General features: G+C 40.6%; 1 protein-coding gene across 1 annotated transcript in view; it reads right to left on the bottom strand.

The window, feature by feature from the left end:
• The window catches only part of LOC118357691 (microcephalin-like), a 33,691-nt gene extending 23,212 nt beyond the window's left edge, over positions 1–10,479 (bottom strand). Inside the window, 9 exon segments of the mRNA XM_052477881.1 lie at positions 4,307–5,383; positions 5,479–5,565; positions 5,698–5,829; positions 5,934–6,033; positions 6,294–6,378; positions 7,577–7,695; positions 8,590–8,681; positions 8,884–8,951; positions 10,251–10,479. Of these exon segments, the coding sequence (XP_052333841.1) occupies positions 4,307–5,383; positions 5,479–5,565; positions 5,698–5,829; positions 5,934–6,033; positions 6,294–6,378; positions 7,577–7,695; positions 8,590–8,681; positions 8,884–8,926 (1,735 nt within the window). The 5' untranslated portion in view covers positions 8,927–8,951; positions 10,251–10,479.
• Between the last annotated feature and the right edge of the window lie 7,407 nt (positions 10,480–17,886).

Genomic DNA, 17,886 nt, shown 5'->3' with positions numbered 1-17,886 from the left:
TATTGCTTTCCTTTGTTGATATTGAGCGGCAACACAGTGGTACAGCTCTGGATAGGTAAACAGTGAACACCACATGCCAGATATCTGCAGAATTTGATGTGTGAAGAGGAAATCAACACCCCAAGGCCATGAAACAATTAAAAACAGGTTGGAGCGCACCGCCGGTATTATTATTCTGGACCATCCATCTCATATACAGACACAGTAGTACCACTGCCCCCTCACGGGCAATCAGCACTGAACACCTGAGCGACAGTTAGTGACAGGGCGAACAGGCTCTTTCCCGTCAGGAACCGCTCTCCAGTCGGAAGTCTGGGGTGAAAGCGTCCTGAGCAGAGGGCATCCACCAGTACACGGCCCCATACAGGACTGCTTTACATGCATAACATGGCGTCCGTGACATAAATGTGGCCCAGGTGTGATAAAAAGGTTGCTCGTTGCATATTAGTAATGCCGGGGTTGGAAACAGTCAGCATACAGCAAGGGTTGAGAAAAGTTTAACAGGCCTTTTGTTGAGAAGGTAGCCCAGTATATCGACTGAGCTGAGGATTGCTTGACATTTCATCTGAGGGCTGTTGTGACAAAGTGCGTTAGCAATCAACAATAATTCAACAATTCACCCTGTCCAACCATACTTTAGACATGTTCTTGTTTTTCATTTTAAGGTTTTACAACACCTAGATCCTCCGTGACAACAGAACCCTTTTAAATCTGCCAGACTCAAAAGAAAACACACCCAAAACCCCTATACAAATGGACATGAAAGGATTCATTGATAAAAAAAAAAAGGTTTAAAAAAAAGGTTTCAGCTTTCTTTATTAAAGTATGGTTTGGTCATCCTTCATTACAAAGGATTGTCCTTAGCGCAGTGCTGAAATAAGTTCCTCAATGAACTTTAAGATGGACATCAACCATCATCACTATGATGGAAGCTTAATATGGGATGGAAATAAATGCTGCTGTTGATATTACCAAAGAAATGTGTTCATTAGGGAGGCAACAATGTTTTCAGTAGCAATGCAAGAGACTGGCTGCCCATTGCTGACACTGATCTGGGAATGCTTTTCTGACATCAAACAAGCCGGCTAGGAGGATTTTCTGTTAGAGGGTAAAAAGCCTAAAGAGCTATTATTCATTTTTCACTGCTTTGCCAAGAAACAAAACGAGGAATTTCAACAACTACGTTTTTTGGAGGTTCCTCAAAGGGGATTTTTGGCTTCACTTATGCAATGTTCTGGCAGCAGTGCAAGAGGGCAGGCATTGAACAAAGAGTCTGCACTAAATAAACCAAAGACAAAGAGTTGGTGTGAACTGTTGCACCAGGCTCCATTTCAATGTGCCTCTCACAAATGAAGGAAATTATTTTGGGTATGACGAGGTCCCGTTGATGGCTGGTCTATGAAACCCGAAATGACTCAGGCTCTATCCATACAGTCAACTTCCATTGGCCCTCGTTCTAATCTATCTGGGGTCAGGGGGGCTGGAATGGCCAATTTTAACTGAAAAACACAAGGGTACAAAGATCTGATTACCGATTGAACATGTGCAACAGCCGTGCATAGAAAACATCAACAATCACAGTTAGGCTGCATGAAGCGAATAAAGTGGTTACGGCATCATGTTTCCTGAAGTTCTTTAAGAGCACATGCACAATGGCATCTTATAAAGCCAAGTACTCAAGATAAAAATCAACTTCTACATTAGGGGGTCATACAAATAAATGCTCAATGATACACATACAGGACAACTCCCCTTACTGCTAAGGGTACAAAAATCACATCAGATGTCATGCTTCATCAAAACATTTTATTCATACTCTACAAAATCATAGATTATCTAACTTTGATAATGCTGATAGTGTCAGAAGAACAAAGAGGATAAGTGGTTTATAATATAATATATGCCATTTAGCAGACGCTTTTATCCAAAGCGACTTACAGTCATGTGTGCATACATTCTACGTATGGGTGGTCCCGGGAATCTAACCCACTACCCTGGCGTTACAAGCGCCATGCTCTACCAACTGAGCTGCAGAAGGACCACGTTTATGTCATGACTTGTACATGACTTCATTCCACTCCTGGTGAATGGTAAGACTACCTTTGTCAAGATGCGGAGGGGATTGAAGCCAAATCCAAACACTTCACTCCATAATATGTTATGAGTGCTCCCAGGACTTTTGGACAAGGCCCTCCTTTGGAGATTTTTGCATTTTTTAAACACCTGAAACTGCCAGTTCCTGCAACATAGCACAATAAATGGCCTTATATGATAAAAACCCAAGAAAAAACATTTTTATTTTACAAGCTTACATTCATTGGGGAGAACCCTCGCTCCTATTACACTTCTGTGAAGGTTGAGATCTCTTCCACAGTTGTAAATAAAAGGGGCTAGTTCTCCTGATACGTACCCAGATTTTTTATTTCCTCCATCAGATTTGGGGGTGGAAGTTACATGACACATTCTATTCAAATCACTCTATTAAATTTAAACTAAAATGTAGATGAACTAGCTCATGTAATGATGAAAATAATGTGTATTCTGCGATACAGTTTCACATGGGAATTCAAACAAGATCTCTCCATAGTGTTAAGCGCTGAAGTTGTTCAGGTTGAGCGAACACAGAAGAGTGTCAGGTACATTTTCACAGGAGAGGATGCTATCCTAGAGCCCCTGTGGCAGCAGCTTCAAAGACCATCATGACTACTCATTCAACCACTGCAGTTTCTGAGCAGCTGTGTTCAAAAGGAATGGAATACAAAAGGCAAACAATACGCTACTGTTCCTCCACAGGTTGGCTTTACCAAGAGATCATAGAGAACAAGTAGACCAACTCTAGGTGTCGGGCCTAAGTCGTATTCAAGTCACAAACTGTCAGGTTAAATAAATATCTAAGAAAATCAAAACCATGACAGTTTAAAATGATTGGTTATAAAAAATAAAAAGAGTCATACACGATATAGAAGCTTCAGGTAATTTATTGGGTAAACCAATGCTGGGCTCTAACAATTACAGCCACCACCACAGAAGCAACTTAGATTATCAATTTGGTTACCTTTGTATTTTTGTTCATGCTCTTGCCCAACACATTGACTTGTCTTTTCCGTTTGCTTAAATTTAAATGGTCAAAAATTGTGTCCGTGTCACCAGCTGCTGCAGCATAGGCAGTTCCTCTGCATACAACTGCTGAATTCACTTGTTTTTGTGTGATGGTATCAAGCAAACACAAATTGTCAGTAAGGTTCTTCTAGAAAGAAAGGTTAACATTTGTTTATTAGAAAACATATCACCCCATCAGTATTAAACACATTAATTTAATATTGTTTTTCCATCATTTCAGGGGAATCCTCAATAGGCTATATTAAAACTTCAATTCACAAAATGATAAACTTACATGGGCCATACAGTGTGTTTCAGCCTTTGCATCACTGAAATACTGATCATGGTAGTATGATGGTTAATGAATGCCATTCTGCTGCTGTAATAAAATGGTATCACATTTGGGACACTGGCAGAGAAAAGATTGCAAACATTCATGTGGATAATGAAACTCAACCACTGTGCCAAATCTACAGCATACTATTATTACTTGAGAGGCAAAAGTGTTTGATGTTGATCAGTTACATTTAAATATAGCAAACATTGAGAATTCCTTCCTAATATTGTGTTGCACACCCCCCTTTTGCCCTCAGAACAGCCTCAATTCATTGGGTCATGGACTCAACTAGGTGTCGAAAGCGTTCCAGAGATGCTGGCCCATGTTGACGCCAATGCTTCCCACAGTTGTGTCAAGTTGGCTTGATGTCCTTTGGGTGGTGGACCATTATTGATATAAAACCCAGCAGTGTTGCAGTTTTCGGCACAAACCGGTATGCCTGGCACCTACTATCATACCCTGTTCAAAGGCACTTAAATATTTTGCCTTGCCAATTCACCCGCTGAATGGCACACATACACAAATCCATGTCTCAATTGTCTATAGGCTTAAATCCTTTTTTCAAACAATCTCCTCCCCTTCATCTAAACTGATTGAAGTGGATTTAACAGGTGACATAGTTTTCACCTGGATTCACCTCGTCAGTCTGTCATGCAAAGAGCAGGTGTTCTTACTGTGTTGTATTCTCCATGTATATTGATTAGTAAAACATGCTAATGTATTGAATACCATTGCATTTATTATATTCATGACATGGTAACATCCCAACACTTAGTATATTTGGTTTAGAATTCACATACTTTTGAAATGTCGGCTACTTTTTACTTGTTTGTCCTCGTGTCGAGTTAAGAGAATCAAACTTTTTTGCTTATCTAGTGCTTTTGTTTGCTGCTGCCAAACTTGGTTTTGAAAGGTGTGTGGGATCTGTTGAAGCGCTCTGCTGGTCAGGGGCACTAGTCAGTTCATCAGTGAAGTCTTTAGACACTCTAGAGAATGGCAATGCGCTATGCCTACTTCTTCTAGTCAGAGTTTGTTTTGTATCATTGTCCTCGGATGATGGACATCCCTTTGTATCCTGGTGTGGATGCGCATGTTGATCCAACATGCTGTTTACACGGCTGGTTTCTCTTACACTGGGCACCCCATGTGTTCTCTTTTTGGCACTGGCCGACTCAGACCCTGTGGTTTCACTCTTGCCCCTCTTCCTCTTCCCAGGGCTAGGCTGAGGCTCCAGTTCAAAGGGGATCTGAACCTTGGACTCTAAGGGAAAGCTGGGTAAAAGGCAGCTTCGTTGTCTCCTAGCTTTGTTAGCTGGAGAGAAGTCCACAAATACCCCATCATCATCGTCTGCACAGGAGGAGGCACGGAAGCCATTTGAGACAGTGCAAGATCTTTCTAAAGCAGGAAGCGAGGATTTTCTACAGTCGCTTACTTTTGATTTCGGTGTGGTAATCTTTAGGGACGTTTGATGAGGCACACTGGGTTTTTCGGGTAAAATTCTTGAAGAACGGCGACTAGAAATCTTCAGATTAGTAGTTGGCTTACTTTCCGGAAGGGACTGTGGTGTTCTGCTTTTCCTGACAGGTGGTGTGACTTTTGCCATATTACTTCTGCTGGATACAAAACTGTTAAACGTAAACACTGATTGCACACTCTTGCTACCCTCCGGGCAGTCATCCAGACAGGGACTCTCTAAGGAGATGTGCTTTTTGATGACATTACATTTAATTGAGGTCCTCTTAGGATTTGCGTCTTGTTTACTCTCTTTAGCCGGTGAAATGGGCAAAGGACTTTGAACCAATGCATTTTGTCTGGGCAAATCACTGCACGTTGACTTCCAAGGTTTCTGAAAGTCTTTGTGCTGTGGTTCACAGGTGGCTTCATGTTGCTCCTCTCCATCAGTTTTATTTGAGCAAGAATATGCATTAAAATCCTGATCAAATTCTTCTGCAGGAGAAAGATATGACATTATGAGAAGAAAATATACTGATAAACTTCTAGCATGGTAAAATTGACACAGTCAACACATTTTATGTACTTACCCAGGTTTTTCAAGAAAGAGTGGGATGGTGTATTCCCAAGAGAAGGCTTAAACTCAGGTGATAATCTAGATTGTCCCACCTGTGAAGCTGAGAAAAAGCATTAACTAGAGTCAGCAAATATTTCTCAACTCAATCGTTTAACACCCCAGCTCATGTTTTGCAGATTCTACACATACTATACACATAAAACCAAAACCATTGGCCAGTCACAAAACATACCTGCGGGGGATAGATTTTCCCTAGCTTCTCTCATCTCCTTCAGCCTCTGTGCCATGAAGTCACACCGTTTCATAGAAGGACTGTAAACTATTCCTTTCTCTTCGTCGATAATGTAAGGGGACACATCTGCTACTACACAGAAATATATTTACATATTAAACCACAACCACACAAAAAAAACTTTTATTTATATTAAATAAATAATATAATGTATGACATGAGGAGAGATTCCTTACTAAAAGGTGATTTTGGTACTAGGTCTTCGATCATCTTGTCCAGTTTTTTCTTCATGCGCCAGTCATTCTCAGGGGTGTCTCTCGGCTGCATACAACGATGCTGTATAAAAAAATAACAAAAGATAACTCATTTGGATAAGAACACTTCAATAGACCCTTTCAATAAAAATAATCCCCAATGCCTAATAATTTAAAGAAATTAGGTAAATATGCAGCAATGGATGAATTGCAGAAAGCTAAGTAGTTAATGACAGTGATTATCTATTGCCCACTGGTATATAATGTCTTCTTGATAGTGAAACCCAAAAGAAGTTATGCACTGAGAATCATTAAACCTAACTGAGAATTAAATTTGCCTACCACCTTTTTCTTGAGTGCTGAATTGACGTCATCATTTAATGCCGGATACAACTCCTCATCAACATGTACTCCATCATCTTTACATCTGCATTAATAAAACAAACAATATGAGTGACAGGGTAACAGGGGCAGAAGGTAGCCTATGGTTAAGAGCGTTGGGCCCTGAGCTGACTGGCACTTAACACACATTTTTGTTTTCACTGTTGCTACTCACTGTTATTTGTCTATAGTCACTGTACCCCTACCTACATGTACAAATTACCTCGACTAATCTGTACACCCGCACATTGACTCGGTACCACCTGTATATAGCCTCAATATAGTTATTTTATTGAGCGACTTTAAATCTCTTTATATTTGGTTTAAAAAAATCAAAAGTGCATGGTTTTGTAAGGGCTTGTAAGTAAGCATTTCCTGGTAAAGTCTACACCTGCTGTATTCTGCACATGTGAAAAAGCAAATTTGATTTGCTAATGTAAGTCACTCTGGATAAGTGGTTGTGCTAAATGACTAAAATATAAACACAACATGTAAAGCGTTGGTCCCTGAGCTTAAAATATCCCTGATATTTTCCATACGCACAAAAAGCTTATTTAGCTAAAATGTTATGCACAAATTTGTTCCTGTGGGAACATCTGAGACCAAGCACCCAGACAGCTGATGAATATTTATGTAATCAATAAAGCCTGTGTGTGGAAAAACTGATTGGCTGGGCCTGACTACCAAGTGAGTGGACCCCTGCACTCCCAGGCCCAGCTATGGTTGGGCCTCTGCACGGACATGTGCAATCCATAGATTAGGGCCTAATTCGTTTATTTCAATTGATTAATTTCATTATACGAACTGTAATTCAGTAAAATCATTGAAATGTTCACGTTTATATTTTGTTCAGTATAAATAACAGAGCTCACAGCTATTTTATTTGTCAGTCAGTAATATATAATAATAATAATAATAATATAATAATATAATAATAATAATAAGTCAGTGACACCTTGTGGTTGATGAAAGAATAGCAAAAACAACAAAATGGTTACCGACTTGTCATCACGCAGACCAATAGATATTGACGACTAATCATTGCTATGATATTGCACTTTAAGGCCAAAAAGCGTTTACACTGTAGTCCTGTGTAGCTCAGTTGGTAAAGCATAGCACTTGCAACACCAGGGTAGTGGGTTCAATTCCCACTGGGGACCAGTATATAAATGTATGCACTCACTACTGCGAGTTGCTCTGAATAAGAGCGTCTGCTAAATTATGAAAATGGAAATGAAGCTTACCTGGCCACCCAGAGGACAGACACAAGTCTCACACCAGTCTTCTTGGCTTTATTCCAGGTTGCTTGATGGCCATTTTTAAAGACTATGTGTGTGACTTGTTTATTGAAGGTTTTAGATACCTGGAATGATACAGGTAAATATCACAATGTGAAATGTGTACATAGTAACAACCTTCCAAACTGCTTAAAGGAAAATACCACTCAAAAACAATGTTGTCCCCAAAATGGTTTGCATGTCAGTCACATTTTCAATATATAGAACTTAAAATATAAAATAAAAAGCTGTCACAGTATGATGCGTTTTGCGTAATACCAAAAGATAGCGGATTTGAGTGGATTTTTCCCTTTAATAATGGTAGTTTTAAGAACCCCACAGGATGTCATTAAAAACAAATGTAGTTAGCCAATAGCTCTCGAAAACCCTTCTCCTTACATAGGGTTTTCAGCAGTTACATTCACCCACGGTTGGCTCCATGTGAACTACAATTCCAAAACTGTTTTAACATTTAGACACATCAATAATCACTTTCAAACTGTTTTCCCCCCTAAACATATGCTCCTTATCTTTCATAAGAGCAAGAATGAATCTTCCAAATAAAAAAGATACTTACTGTAGCAGTTTGGCACAGATCCACAAGCTGTGTGTCCCCTCCAGTTTACAAACTTCCTCTCTAGTTACGCTTACATACAGGTGTTAGGAGCATGCTAGATAGGTGGCTAGCTGTGCTAATTAGCTATGTCTAAACATGAGCTGTAACATGGAAATATATGGCCATGTGGGAACACTAACCCCATAAGATGTAATTTACCCTTTTCCCCTCCTCCTCGCCAATATGAAAGATACGTTCCTTGTGTTTCCAAAAACGTACCGCAAGCGATGCGTTTTAACATTCAGAAAAAGAGTCTGGGATCTTAACAGAACTCCCCCAACCAGAATACACTATAGTTAATAGGCGCTAATGTAGTTAGCATCTATGAAAGGGTTAGTTATCCATGTACAAAAGGGTAACTCACCACACCTCCCATATCCTGCAGCTGCTGGATGAATGGTTTAGAGTAATTCTCTGTTTTACTTGATGACCACACATCAACGTAGGCAACAACATCTAGAGAAATGATCAAACACCACCCCCCATCCTTTATTCAAAGACAAATGAGAAAATACAAGAAAAAGCTGTAGCTAGTTAGGCAAGCTATCCATTTACATTTACATTTAAGTCATTTAGCAGACGCTCTTATCCAGAGCGACTTACAAATTGGTGCATACACCTTATGACATCAAACCATGATGTTAGTTTACACATTTACCTTTCAGAATAGAAGCAGATTTAGGTGTACTGGTTGTGGTCATTTGAGTCTCTTACTGAAGGATTTCCCTAAAAAAATTGGAGAAAGGAGTAACCAAGTTCAATTTGAGGAAGGAAAGTGCAGGCAGTGTGCAATGGGGAAGCATGTTTGATGACATGTTACAAATACATTTTTATGTCACATGCGCCAAATACAACGGGTGTAGAATTTACAGTGAAATGTTTGCTTACGAGCCCTTCTCAATAATGCAACGTTTAAAAATAAAATAGTAACACAAGTGGAATAAAATAAAATACAACAATGGAGCACCAACCAGTACCATATCATAGTGCAGAAGTAAGAGGTAGATATTTACATGATGGCAGGGTAAAGTGACTAGGCAGCAGGTTTGAAAATAATAAGAGTAAAATAAAGGACAGAGCACCAGCAGCAAATTATGCGTAAAAGTGTGTGTGTGCATGACATTTAATTTTTGTATCGGTCTGCGTGTATATGAAGCGTAAGTGAATGTGTGGTAGTGTATGTGCAGATAGTTTGGGTACCATTAATAAGCTGCAATGTGTAGCTTTTTGGGGGACATGACCAAATTCACATCGAGGTGGTATAGATCTGTCATTCTCATTTAAAAAGTCTAAGAAGCAGTAGATCTGTTCTATGTGAATTATTTATATGCTTACATTTCTTAAGTTATTTTTTCGCCTTTTACTTTCGGTTTTGTACACCAACTTAAGACAGCTGAAAATAAAATATTTTTGGTTATGTAAAATATATTGCACAGCTGTATAGATGGCACATTGTCTACACTATATAACCAGTTGCTTGTTTTGTCACAAACTAAAAATAGGCGAACAAATAACGTTAGAATTCTAGCAACCAGGAAATGGCGGAGAGATTTCTGCATAGCGCATCTTTAACTGACTATTTAAGTCTGGCTTGGGGGTAGAAGCTGTCTCGGGGCCTGTTGGTCCGAGAGCCGATGCTTCGGTACCGTTTACCGGACGGTAACTACACCCACTTGCAAACTCGTAACCATCTAGTTTAGCTAGGCAGCTAACTACAACTACAAAAGTGTATGTATACTACTACAAGCAAATTCACAAAACATTGGGTCCGAAGACATCTAGCAAAGTAGCTAACTTATGAATGCAAATCGTACACGCTTTAATTTCCATGCAAACTGTGACCATGACTACTTGCCATTGAGTAAGGAGTGCTAACTTTAGCTAGCTAGAACATTTCGTCTGAATTAAGACCATTTCAAACAGTAGGTACTGTCATTTTGCTACTAATTGTATAAAGTGCGTAATCTGTTGACTAAACTGTGGTTAAAAAAATAAAACGTTATATACACATTTTTCGCAACTTACAGTCGGGCGCTGGACAAATCCTTTCCAAAATCTTGACTTTCCGCGCGTGTATTTTTTTAGGACAAGGCTTGCTGGGAAGTAGATGACGTGTGATCTGTCATTGGTTGGTGAAAGTGTTGCCATGTTTGTAGTTTTCCTGGTAATTGGCCTATTTGAAAACGACCTCGCGGAAGAAAATGACACACAGACAGGATGCCGCGCGGTGAAACACCGCTTCACGTTCATTTCAATGGAAGGACAGCTTGAGGGGCGGTGCGAAGGTGGTATAGGACGCGGTGAAAAATATAAACTTACCCAACTTTATGCAAATCAGCAGTGGCGACGGCTGGGTGATGACCAATCATATCGAGTGGTTCCTATGACGAATATGACGCTATGCGACCCGAGGCTGGAGACTTTCTTCAGCAAAGATGGCTGACAAGAAAGCTAGGATGGAAGCACATGTAAGTGATTATAACGTCATAACGAATCACGCAAGAAATGTACAGTTGACAGGAATATGTTAGTTAATGTAGAGACAAACGATTCTCCATATATATTTCTTTATCATAAAGTTAATTTACGAAAATCGCGATGTTGCCAGCTAGCTGACTAGCTAACATTATCCAGCTAGCTGGCTAGCTTTATGGGTGATTTGACATGAGTATGACATTGTAATGTTTTAGGGACTCCTGAAACAACCAGCAAACTAGGCTGTCGTCTTGTGAAACAGTGGCTTTAAAGAATCTAGCTAGCTAAAGCATTTACTGCAAATTGAATGTACAATTATGTAAGCTTGTCTTGCTGATATTTGCCATGCAATGCAGATAGGTTAAATAACGTAGCTAGCTATGTTCTGTCTTATTGTGCAGTGGAGAATAAAAATACCTGTATGCCTATGGATGTATAGCTAGCTATGTAGTCGATCTGTGTATGGACCCAAACGTTTGGTATACATATTAGTTCAGAACATAGCTTTGAACCTCAGCAATCATAGCCTGTTGTATCAACTTCAAAACAGTCTGAATGACATTAATGAAGCCTGCGGATTGAGTAGAATATAATATAACTTTTGTGTCAAGGATGCAAGTTGTATATACATGTAGTTATTACCATGCTTTTGAGATCCCCACATTGTAGCCTGTACATATCATGTACTCTACCTTGTCAAATAAAGGTGCAGTTCAGGTATGAATGTCTTTGAGATTATTTTTGTCATATCCAATACCAAGAGTATCACATTCCAGTCTTTGAATGATGCTGTGTCTGCATGTATGTATTACAATTGTACACTTCAACAGTGTTTACCAATCTTGGTCCTGGGAGATCAATGGTTACACACTGTAACTAATAGACGACAAACAGGATTTAACTAGTTAAAGGCTGATTTGTAATTCATATATAGAGAATTTAATATATAGAATTTAATATATAGAATTTAAAAAACCAGTACACTCCACTTCCTATGCATCATGTACAGTTGAAGTCGGAAGTTTACATACACTTAGGTTGGAGTCATTGAAACTCGTTTTTCAACCACTCCACAAATGTCTTGTCAACAAACTAGTTTTGGCAAGTCGGTTAGGACATCTACTTTGTGCATGATACAAGTAATTTTTCCAACAATTGTTTACAGACAGATTATTTCACTTATAATTCACTGCATCACAATTCCAGTGGGTCAGACGTTTACATACACTAAGTTGACTGTGCTTTTAAACAGCTTGGAATATTCCAGAAAATGATGTCATGGCTTTAGAAGCTTCTGATAGGTTAATTGACATCATTTGAGTCAATTGAAGGTGTACCTGTGGATGTATTTCAAGGCCTACCTTCAAACTCACTGCCTCTTTGCTTGACATCATGGGAAAATCAAAAGAAATCAGCCAAGACCTCAGAAAAACAATTGTAGACCTCCACAAGTCTGGTTAATCCTTGGGAGCAATTTCCAAACGCATAAAGATACCACGTTCATCTGTGCAAACAATAGTACGCAAGTATAAACATCATGGGACCACGCAGCCGTCATACTGCTCAGGAAGGAGACGCGTTCTGTCTCCTAGAGATTAAGATACTTTGGTGCGAGAAGTGCAAATCATTCCCAGAACAACAGCAAAAGACCTTGTGAAGATGCTGGAGGAAATAGATACAAATGATCTATATCCACAGTAAAACAAGTCCTATATCGACATAACCTGAAATGCCGCTCCGCAAGGAAGAAGCCACTGCTCCAAAACCGCAATAAAAAGCCAGACTACGGTTTGCAACTGCACATGAGGACAAATATCGTACTTTTTTGAGAAATGTCCTCTGGTCTGATGCAACAAAAATAGAACTGTTTGGCCATAATGACCATTGCTCTGTTTGGAGGAAAATGGGAGACGCTCGCAAGCCGAAGAACACCATACCAACCGTGAAGCACGGGGGAGGCAGAATCATGTTGTGGGGGTCCTTTGCTGCAGGAGGGACTGGTGTACTTCACAAAATAGATGGCATATTGAGGAAGGGAAATGATGTGGCTATATTGAAGCAACATCTCAAGACATCAGTCAGGAAGTTAAAGCTTTGTCGCAAATGGGTCTTCCAAATGGACAATGGACAAGCATACTTCCAAAGTTGTGGCAAAATGTCTTAAGGACAACAAAGTCAAGCTATTGGAGTGACCATCACAAAGCCCTGACCTCAATGCTATAGAAAATGTGTGTGCAGAACTGAAAAAGCGTGTGCGAGCAAGGAGGCCTTACAAACCTGACTCAGTTACACCAGCTCTGTCAGGACGAATGGACCAAAGTTCACCCAACTTACTGTGGGAAGCTTGTGGAAGGCTACCTGACACATTTGACCCAAGTTTGACAATTTAAAGACAATGCTACCAAATACTATCTGAGTGTATGTAAACTTCTGACCCACTGGGAATGGGATGAAAGAAATGAAAACTGAAAGAAATAATTCTCTCTACTATTATTCTGACATTTCACATTCTTAAAATAAAGTGGTGATCCTAACTGACCTAAACAGGGAATTCTTACTTGGATTAAATGTCAGGAATTGTGAAAAACTGAGTTTAAATGTATTTAAACTTCCGACTTCAACTGTAAATACTCTAAAACTGGTTCATCTCAATATCTAATGCTCTTCATCTGCATTGATCTGATAAACAGGATAGGTGTAGTATTTCAACAAATAAGAGACTTAATTTCAACCAGTGGAAAATGCAAAACACTTTATTGAAAGAATTTCATTATCCAAGTGTTATAAATACAAGCATTATAAACGTTATAATTGTAATATTATAAATACAAGTTCAATCTGTACTTCAATGCACATCTGTTGTGCATTATAAAAACAGAGGAAGAAAGAGGAGGTGGCGAGAGAGGTGTAAAATACAGAAAGGGAAAGAGGTAAGAACATAGGAGCAGGGAAGGCAGCATATGATTAATGAATTTTAGTGCAACCCAAATATTCTCTCAGTTCATCACAATTACATAAGTGTCTAGTTGGCCCAAAGGTTATCTTAGAAGCGGGTGAGGTGGCGATGATGGCACTGGGGGTTGGCACATCAAAACATATCTGCAGATGAGAGACAGATAGCATGTTTAATCCTTTTATTTTTTATTCTAACATTGTTAGTCATCATAATAATCAGGAGGTGAAATGCAAAACTGACCTTGGATCATAAACTCTGGGACTACTGCATCTCTATCTGTATTTCAACGTAAAGCATCTCTTTATAATACTTCCGGTTGACCTGACCAGCCCACCTCTCACCTCTGAACATATTTTGGCCTCTATGTAACCAGTTCAAAATCCGGGAAGGGTTCACAGACACAGCTGATATAACCTAGAGGATTTATAGGGAGAAGAGAGGGGGATCGAGTGAAGGAGAGACTTATTGAGAAAATAAGGTAGTTAAAGAGACAGTGTTCAACAGGAATCTGTATGTGTGGCCTCACCTGGTGTCCACACCACACAAAGTAGCTGCTGAAAAACATGAACGAACACATGAGGACAAACAATATAGCGTAGTTATAGAAATAGTGACGTGTCTTGTTATTCTCCACGGTTGGCCCTCTTGCCTATTCTTTGAAGGTGGAAGGAGCCACAGTTATACACCTGAGCCTGCTTACTGCACAACACAATCCATCAATCAGATTGTTACATGAGTGTGTGGGTTATAGGGTGTGTAATTGTTCTACATTTTTTCAATATGGGTCATTTAAAATAGCCTGTTTTTTTGTTTTTTACCTAAACAGCCCCCTCATCTGAGAAGTAGAAATCAAAGGGAGATACATTGGGAATTGAATAACTGCAGTTGACATAGCTAAGTTAATGGAAGAATACTCTTATTGCAATGTGAATGGCTCTTTAAAGAGCCTTTGGTTGTGTATAGTGTAGTCTATGTTGTTGCCAGGGAACAGCACCCTCTTCGAAGAAGTAGGAGGTGAAGATCTCCCGCACACAGATTTCCTGTCTTGCTGCGTTGTTGGACCCCATCCTTGAAACATCCTGCAGAGCAGCAGACTACTACTCTGGCACACGGCAGTGAGCTGCACATCCCCTCCTGCTCCTCGTGTCCATCCTCATGAAGTTATGCAGGACACAGGTAGCCTTCACACACCTGAATTCCTCCAGGAGGCAGTCCCAGATGGACCTTGTCACCCAACCTTGCAGTGCCCTACAAGTTAACCGTAAGCAATCGTTATGAAGGAATTTCCAGTTACAAGGTATCTGTAGGAATATGGAAGACAATGCAATTAGACTTTTACATCACCAGGTCATTGTGGATTACTAAAGTATAATATCCCTGATAACAAATCATGATAACATTGGATTGATAGATGCATGGGCACACATATGTGCATATCGAGCATGTGACAATAACAGGATCATAACAAGGATAGCATCACAAGGTATACCACCCTGCATACCACTGCTGGCTTGCTTCTGAAGCTAAGCAGGGTTGGTCCTGGTCAGTTCCCGTGTGGGAGACCAGATGCTGCTGGAAGTGGTGTTGGAGGGCCAGTAGGAGGCACTCTTTCCTCTGGTCTAAAAAATATCCCAATTCCCCAGGGCAGTGATTGGGGACACTGCCCTGTGTAGGGTGCCGTCTTTCGGATGGGACGTTAAATGGGTGTCCTGACTCTCTGAGGTCATTAAAGAGCCCATGGCACTTAACGTAAGAGTAGGGGTGTTAACCCCGGTGTCCTGGTTAAATTCCCAATCTGGCCCTCAAACCATCATGGTCACCTAATAATCCCTAGTTTACAATTGGCTCATTAATCCCCCTCCTCTCCCCTGTAACTATTCCCCAGGTCGTTGCTGCAAATGAGAACATGTTCTCAGTCAACTTACCTGGTAAAATAACAGATAAATAAAAATAAATAAAACAAATGAGTACATAGATACCACTTGAAGCTTGACGATGAGTTGATAATTTGAAACAGCTCTGCAGCGCTAAGGAAAAAAAACAAAATGTGCACCCCTTTGAGTTCCCAGGACTGAGAACCACTGTGCACCCCTTTGAGTTCCCAGGACCAGGACTGAGAACCACTGCTCTTCATTGGGACCTCTTCATATGTAGACATGCTCTCTTTATCGGAGCACAGAAAACATCACAAGAAACATACTTCATTATAGTCAAAGTACACCGCACTGGATATTATGTTACTATTATCTCCATCCTCACTTCTAGGGACAGGAACTACACAAAAGTACCTGCCCTATCCAGAATAGCTTACTCTCTTACTGACAGTTGGGGCTGCTATCCTTTCACCATCCTCCATGGCTGTTAGCTAGCTACCTACAAATGCATTTAGAGTTTGTTTTTTACAGTGATAAAAACACATCAAGACAGCTAGCTAATATGAAGTTAAGCAGATGGTGATTTTTCATTCACTTAGCTATCTATACAGTATGTGAAGTTGGCTAGCTAGTTGGCAGCTCAGTACATCGTTTTTTTTACATTTTCGAAATGTAAACTCAGCAAAAAAAAATAAACATTCCTTTTTCCGGATCCTGTCTTTCAAAGATAATTCGAAAAAATCAAAATAACTTCACAGATCTTCATTGTAAAGGGTTTAAACACTGTTTCCCATGCTTGTTCAATGAACCATAAACAATTAATGAACATGCAGCTGTGAAACGGTCGTTAAGACACAGCTTACAGACGGCAGGCAATTAAGGTCACAGTTATGAAAACTTAGGACACTAAAGAGGCCTTTCTACGGACTCTGAAAAACACCAAAAGAAAGATGCCCAGGGTCCCTGCTCATCTGCGCGAACGTGCTTAGGCATGCTGCAAGGAAGCATGAGGACGGCAGATGTGGCCAGGGCAATAAATTACATGTCCGTATTGTGAGACGCCTAAGACAGCGCTACAGGGAGAGAGGACGGACAGCTGATCGTCCTCGCAGTGGCAGACCATGTGGAACAACACCTGCACAGGATCGGTACATCTGAATGTCACACCTGCAGGATAGGTACAGGATGGCAACAACAACTGCCCGAGTTACACCAGGAATGCACAATCCCTCCATCAGTGCTCAGACTGTACGCAATAGGCTGAGAGAGGCTGTATTTAGGGCTTGTAGACCTGTTGTAAGGCGGGTCCTCACCAGACATCACCAGCAACAACGTCGCCAATAGGCACAAACCCACTGTCGCTGGACCAGACAGGACTAGCAAAAAGTGCTCTTCGCTGACGAGTTGCGGTTTTGTCTCACCGGGGTGATGGTCGGATTCACATTTATCGTCAAAGCATTGAGCGTTACACCGAGGCATTTACTCTGGAGCGGGATCGATTTGGAGGTGGAGGGTCCGTCATGGTCTGGGGCGGTGTGTCACAGCATAATCGGCCTGAACTTGTTGTCATTGCAGGCAATCTCAAAGCTGTGCGTTACAGGGAAGACATCCTCCTCCCTCATGTGGTACCCTTCCTGCAGGCTCATCCTGACATGACCCTCCAGCATGACAATGCCACCAACCATACTGCTCGTTCTGTGCGTGATTTCCTGCAAGACGGGAATGTCAGTGTTCTGCCATGGCCAGCTAAGAGCCCGGATCTCAATCCCATTGAGCACGTCTGGGACCTGTTGGATCGGAGGGTGAGGGCTAGGGCCATCCCCCCCCCCCAGAAATGTCCGGGAACTTGCAGGTGCCTTGGTGCAAGAGTGGAGTAACCTCTCACAGCAAGAACTGGCACATCTGGTGCAGTCCATGAGGAGGAGATACACTGTAGTACTTATTGCAGCTGGTGGTCACACCAGATGCTGACTGTTACTTTTGATTTTGTTCAGGGACACATTATTCCATTTCTGTTTGTCACATGTCTGTGGAACTTGTTCAGTTTATGTCTCGGTTGTTGAATCATGTTATGTTCATACAAATGTATCACACGTTAAGTTTGCTGAAAATAAACGCAGTTGAGGACGTTTCTTTTTTTGCTGAGTATATTTACTTTACTTTCTCCCAGGCATGTGGACAATTGGAAACAGGGCAGCAAAGTTTGTTTGTCACCAGAGCGTTTTAGAGGATATTCCTATTGAACTATGTACCCATTTAATAACCAGAACTTCATAAAAACTTGTTATGCTGAATTCTTGACGCACAATTGAACATGCTGCCATATGCTGCCAGCATACCCACAAGCGACTCACAA

This window comes from Oncorhynchus keta, chromosome 24 (genome assembly GCF_023373465.1).
Source record: "Oncorhynchus keta strain PuntledgeMale-10-30-2019 chromosome 24, Oket_V2, whole genome shotgun sequence".
Classification (NCBI taxonomy): domain Eukaryota; kingdom Metazoa; phylum Chordata; class Actinopteri; order Salmoniformes; family Salmonidae; genus Oncorhynchus; species Oncorhynchus keta.
The sequence above is the reverse complement of the archived record's forward strand: the minus strand, read 5'-3'. Positions and strand labels throughout refer to the sequence as shown.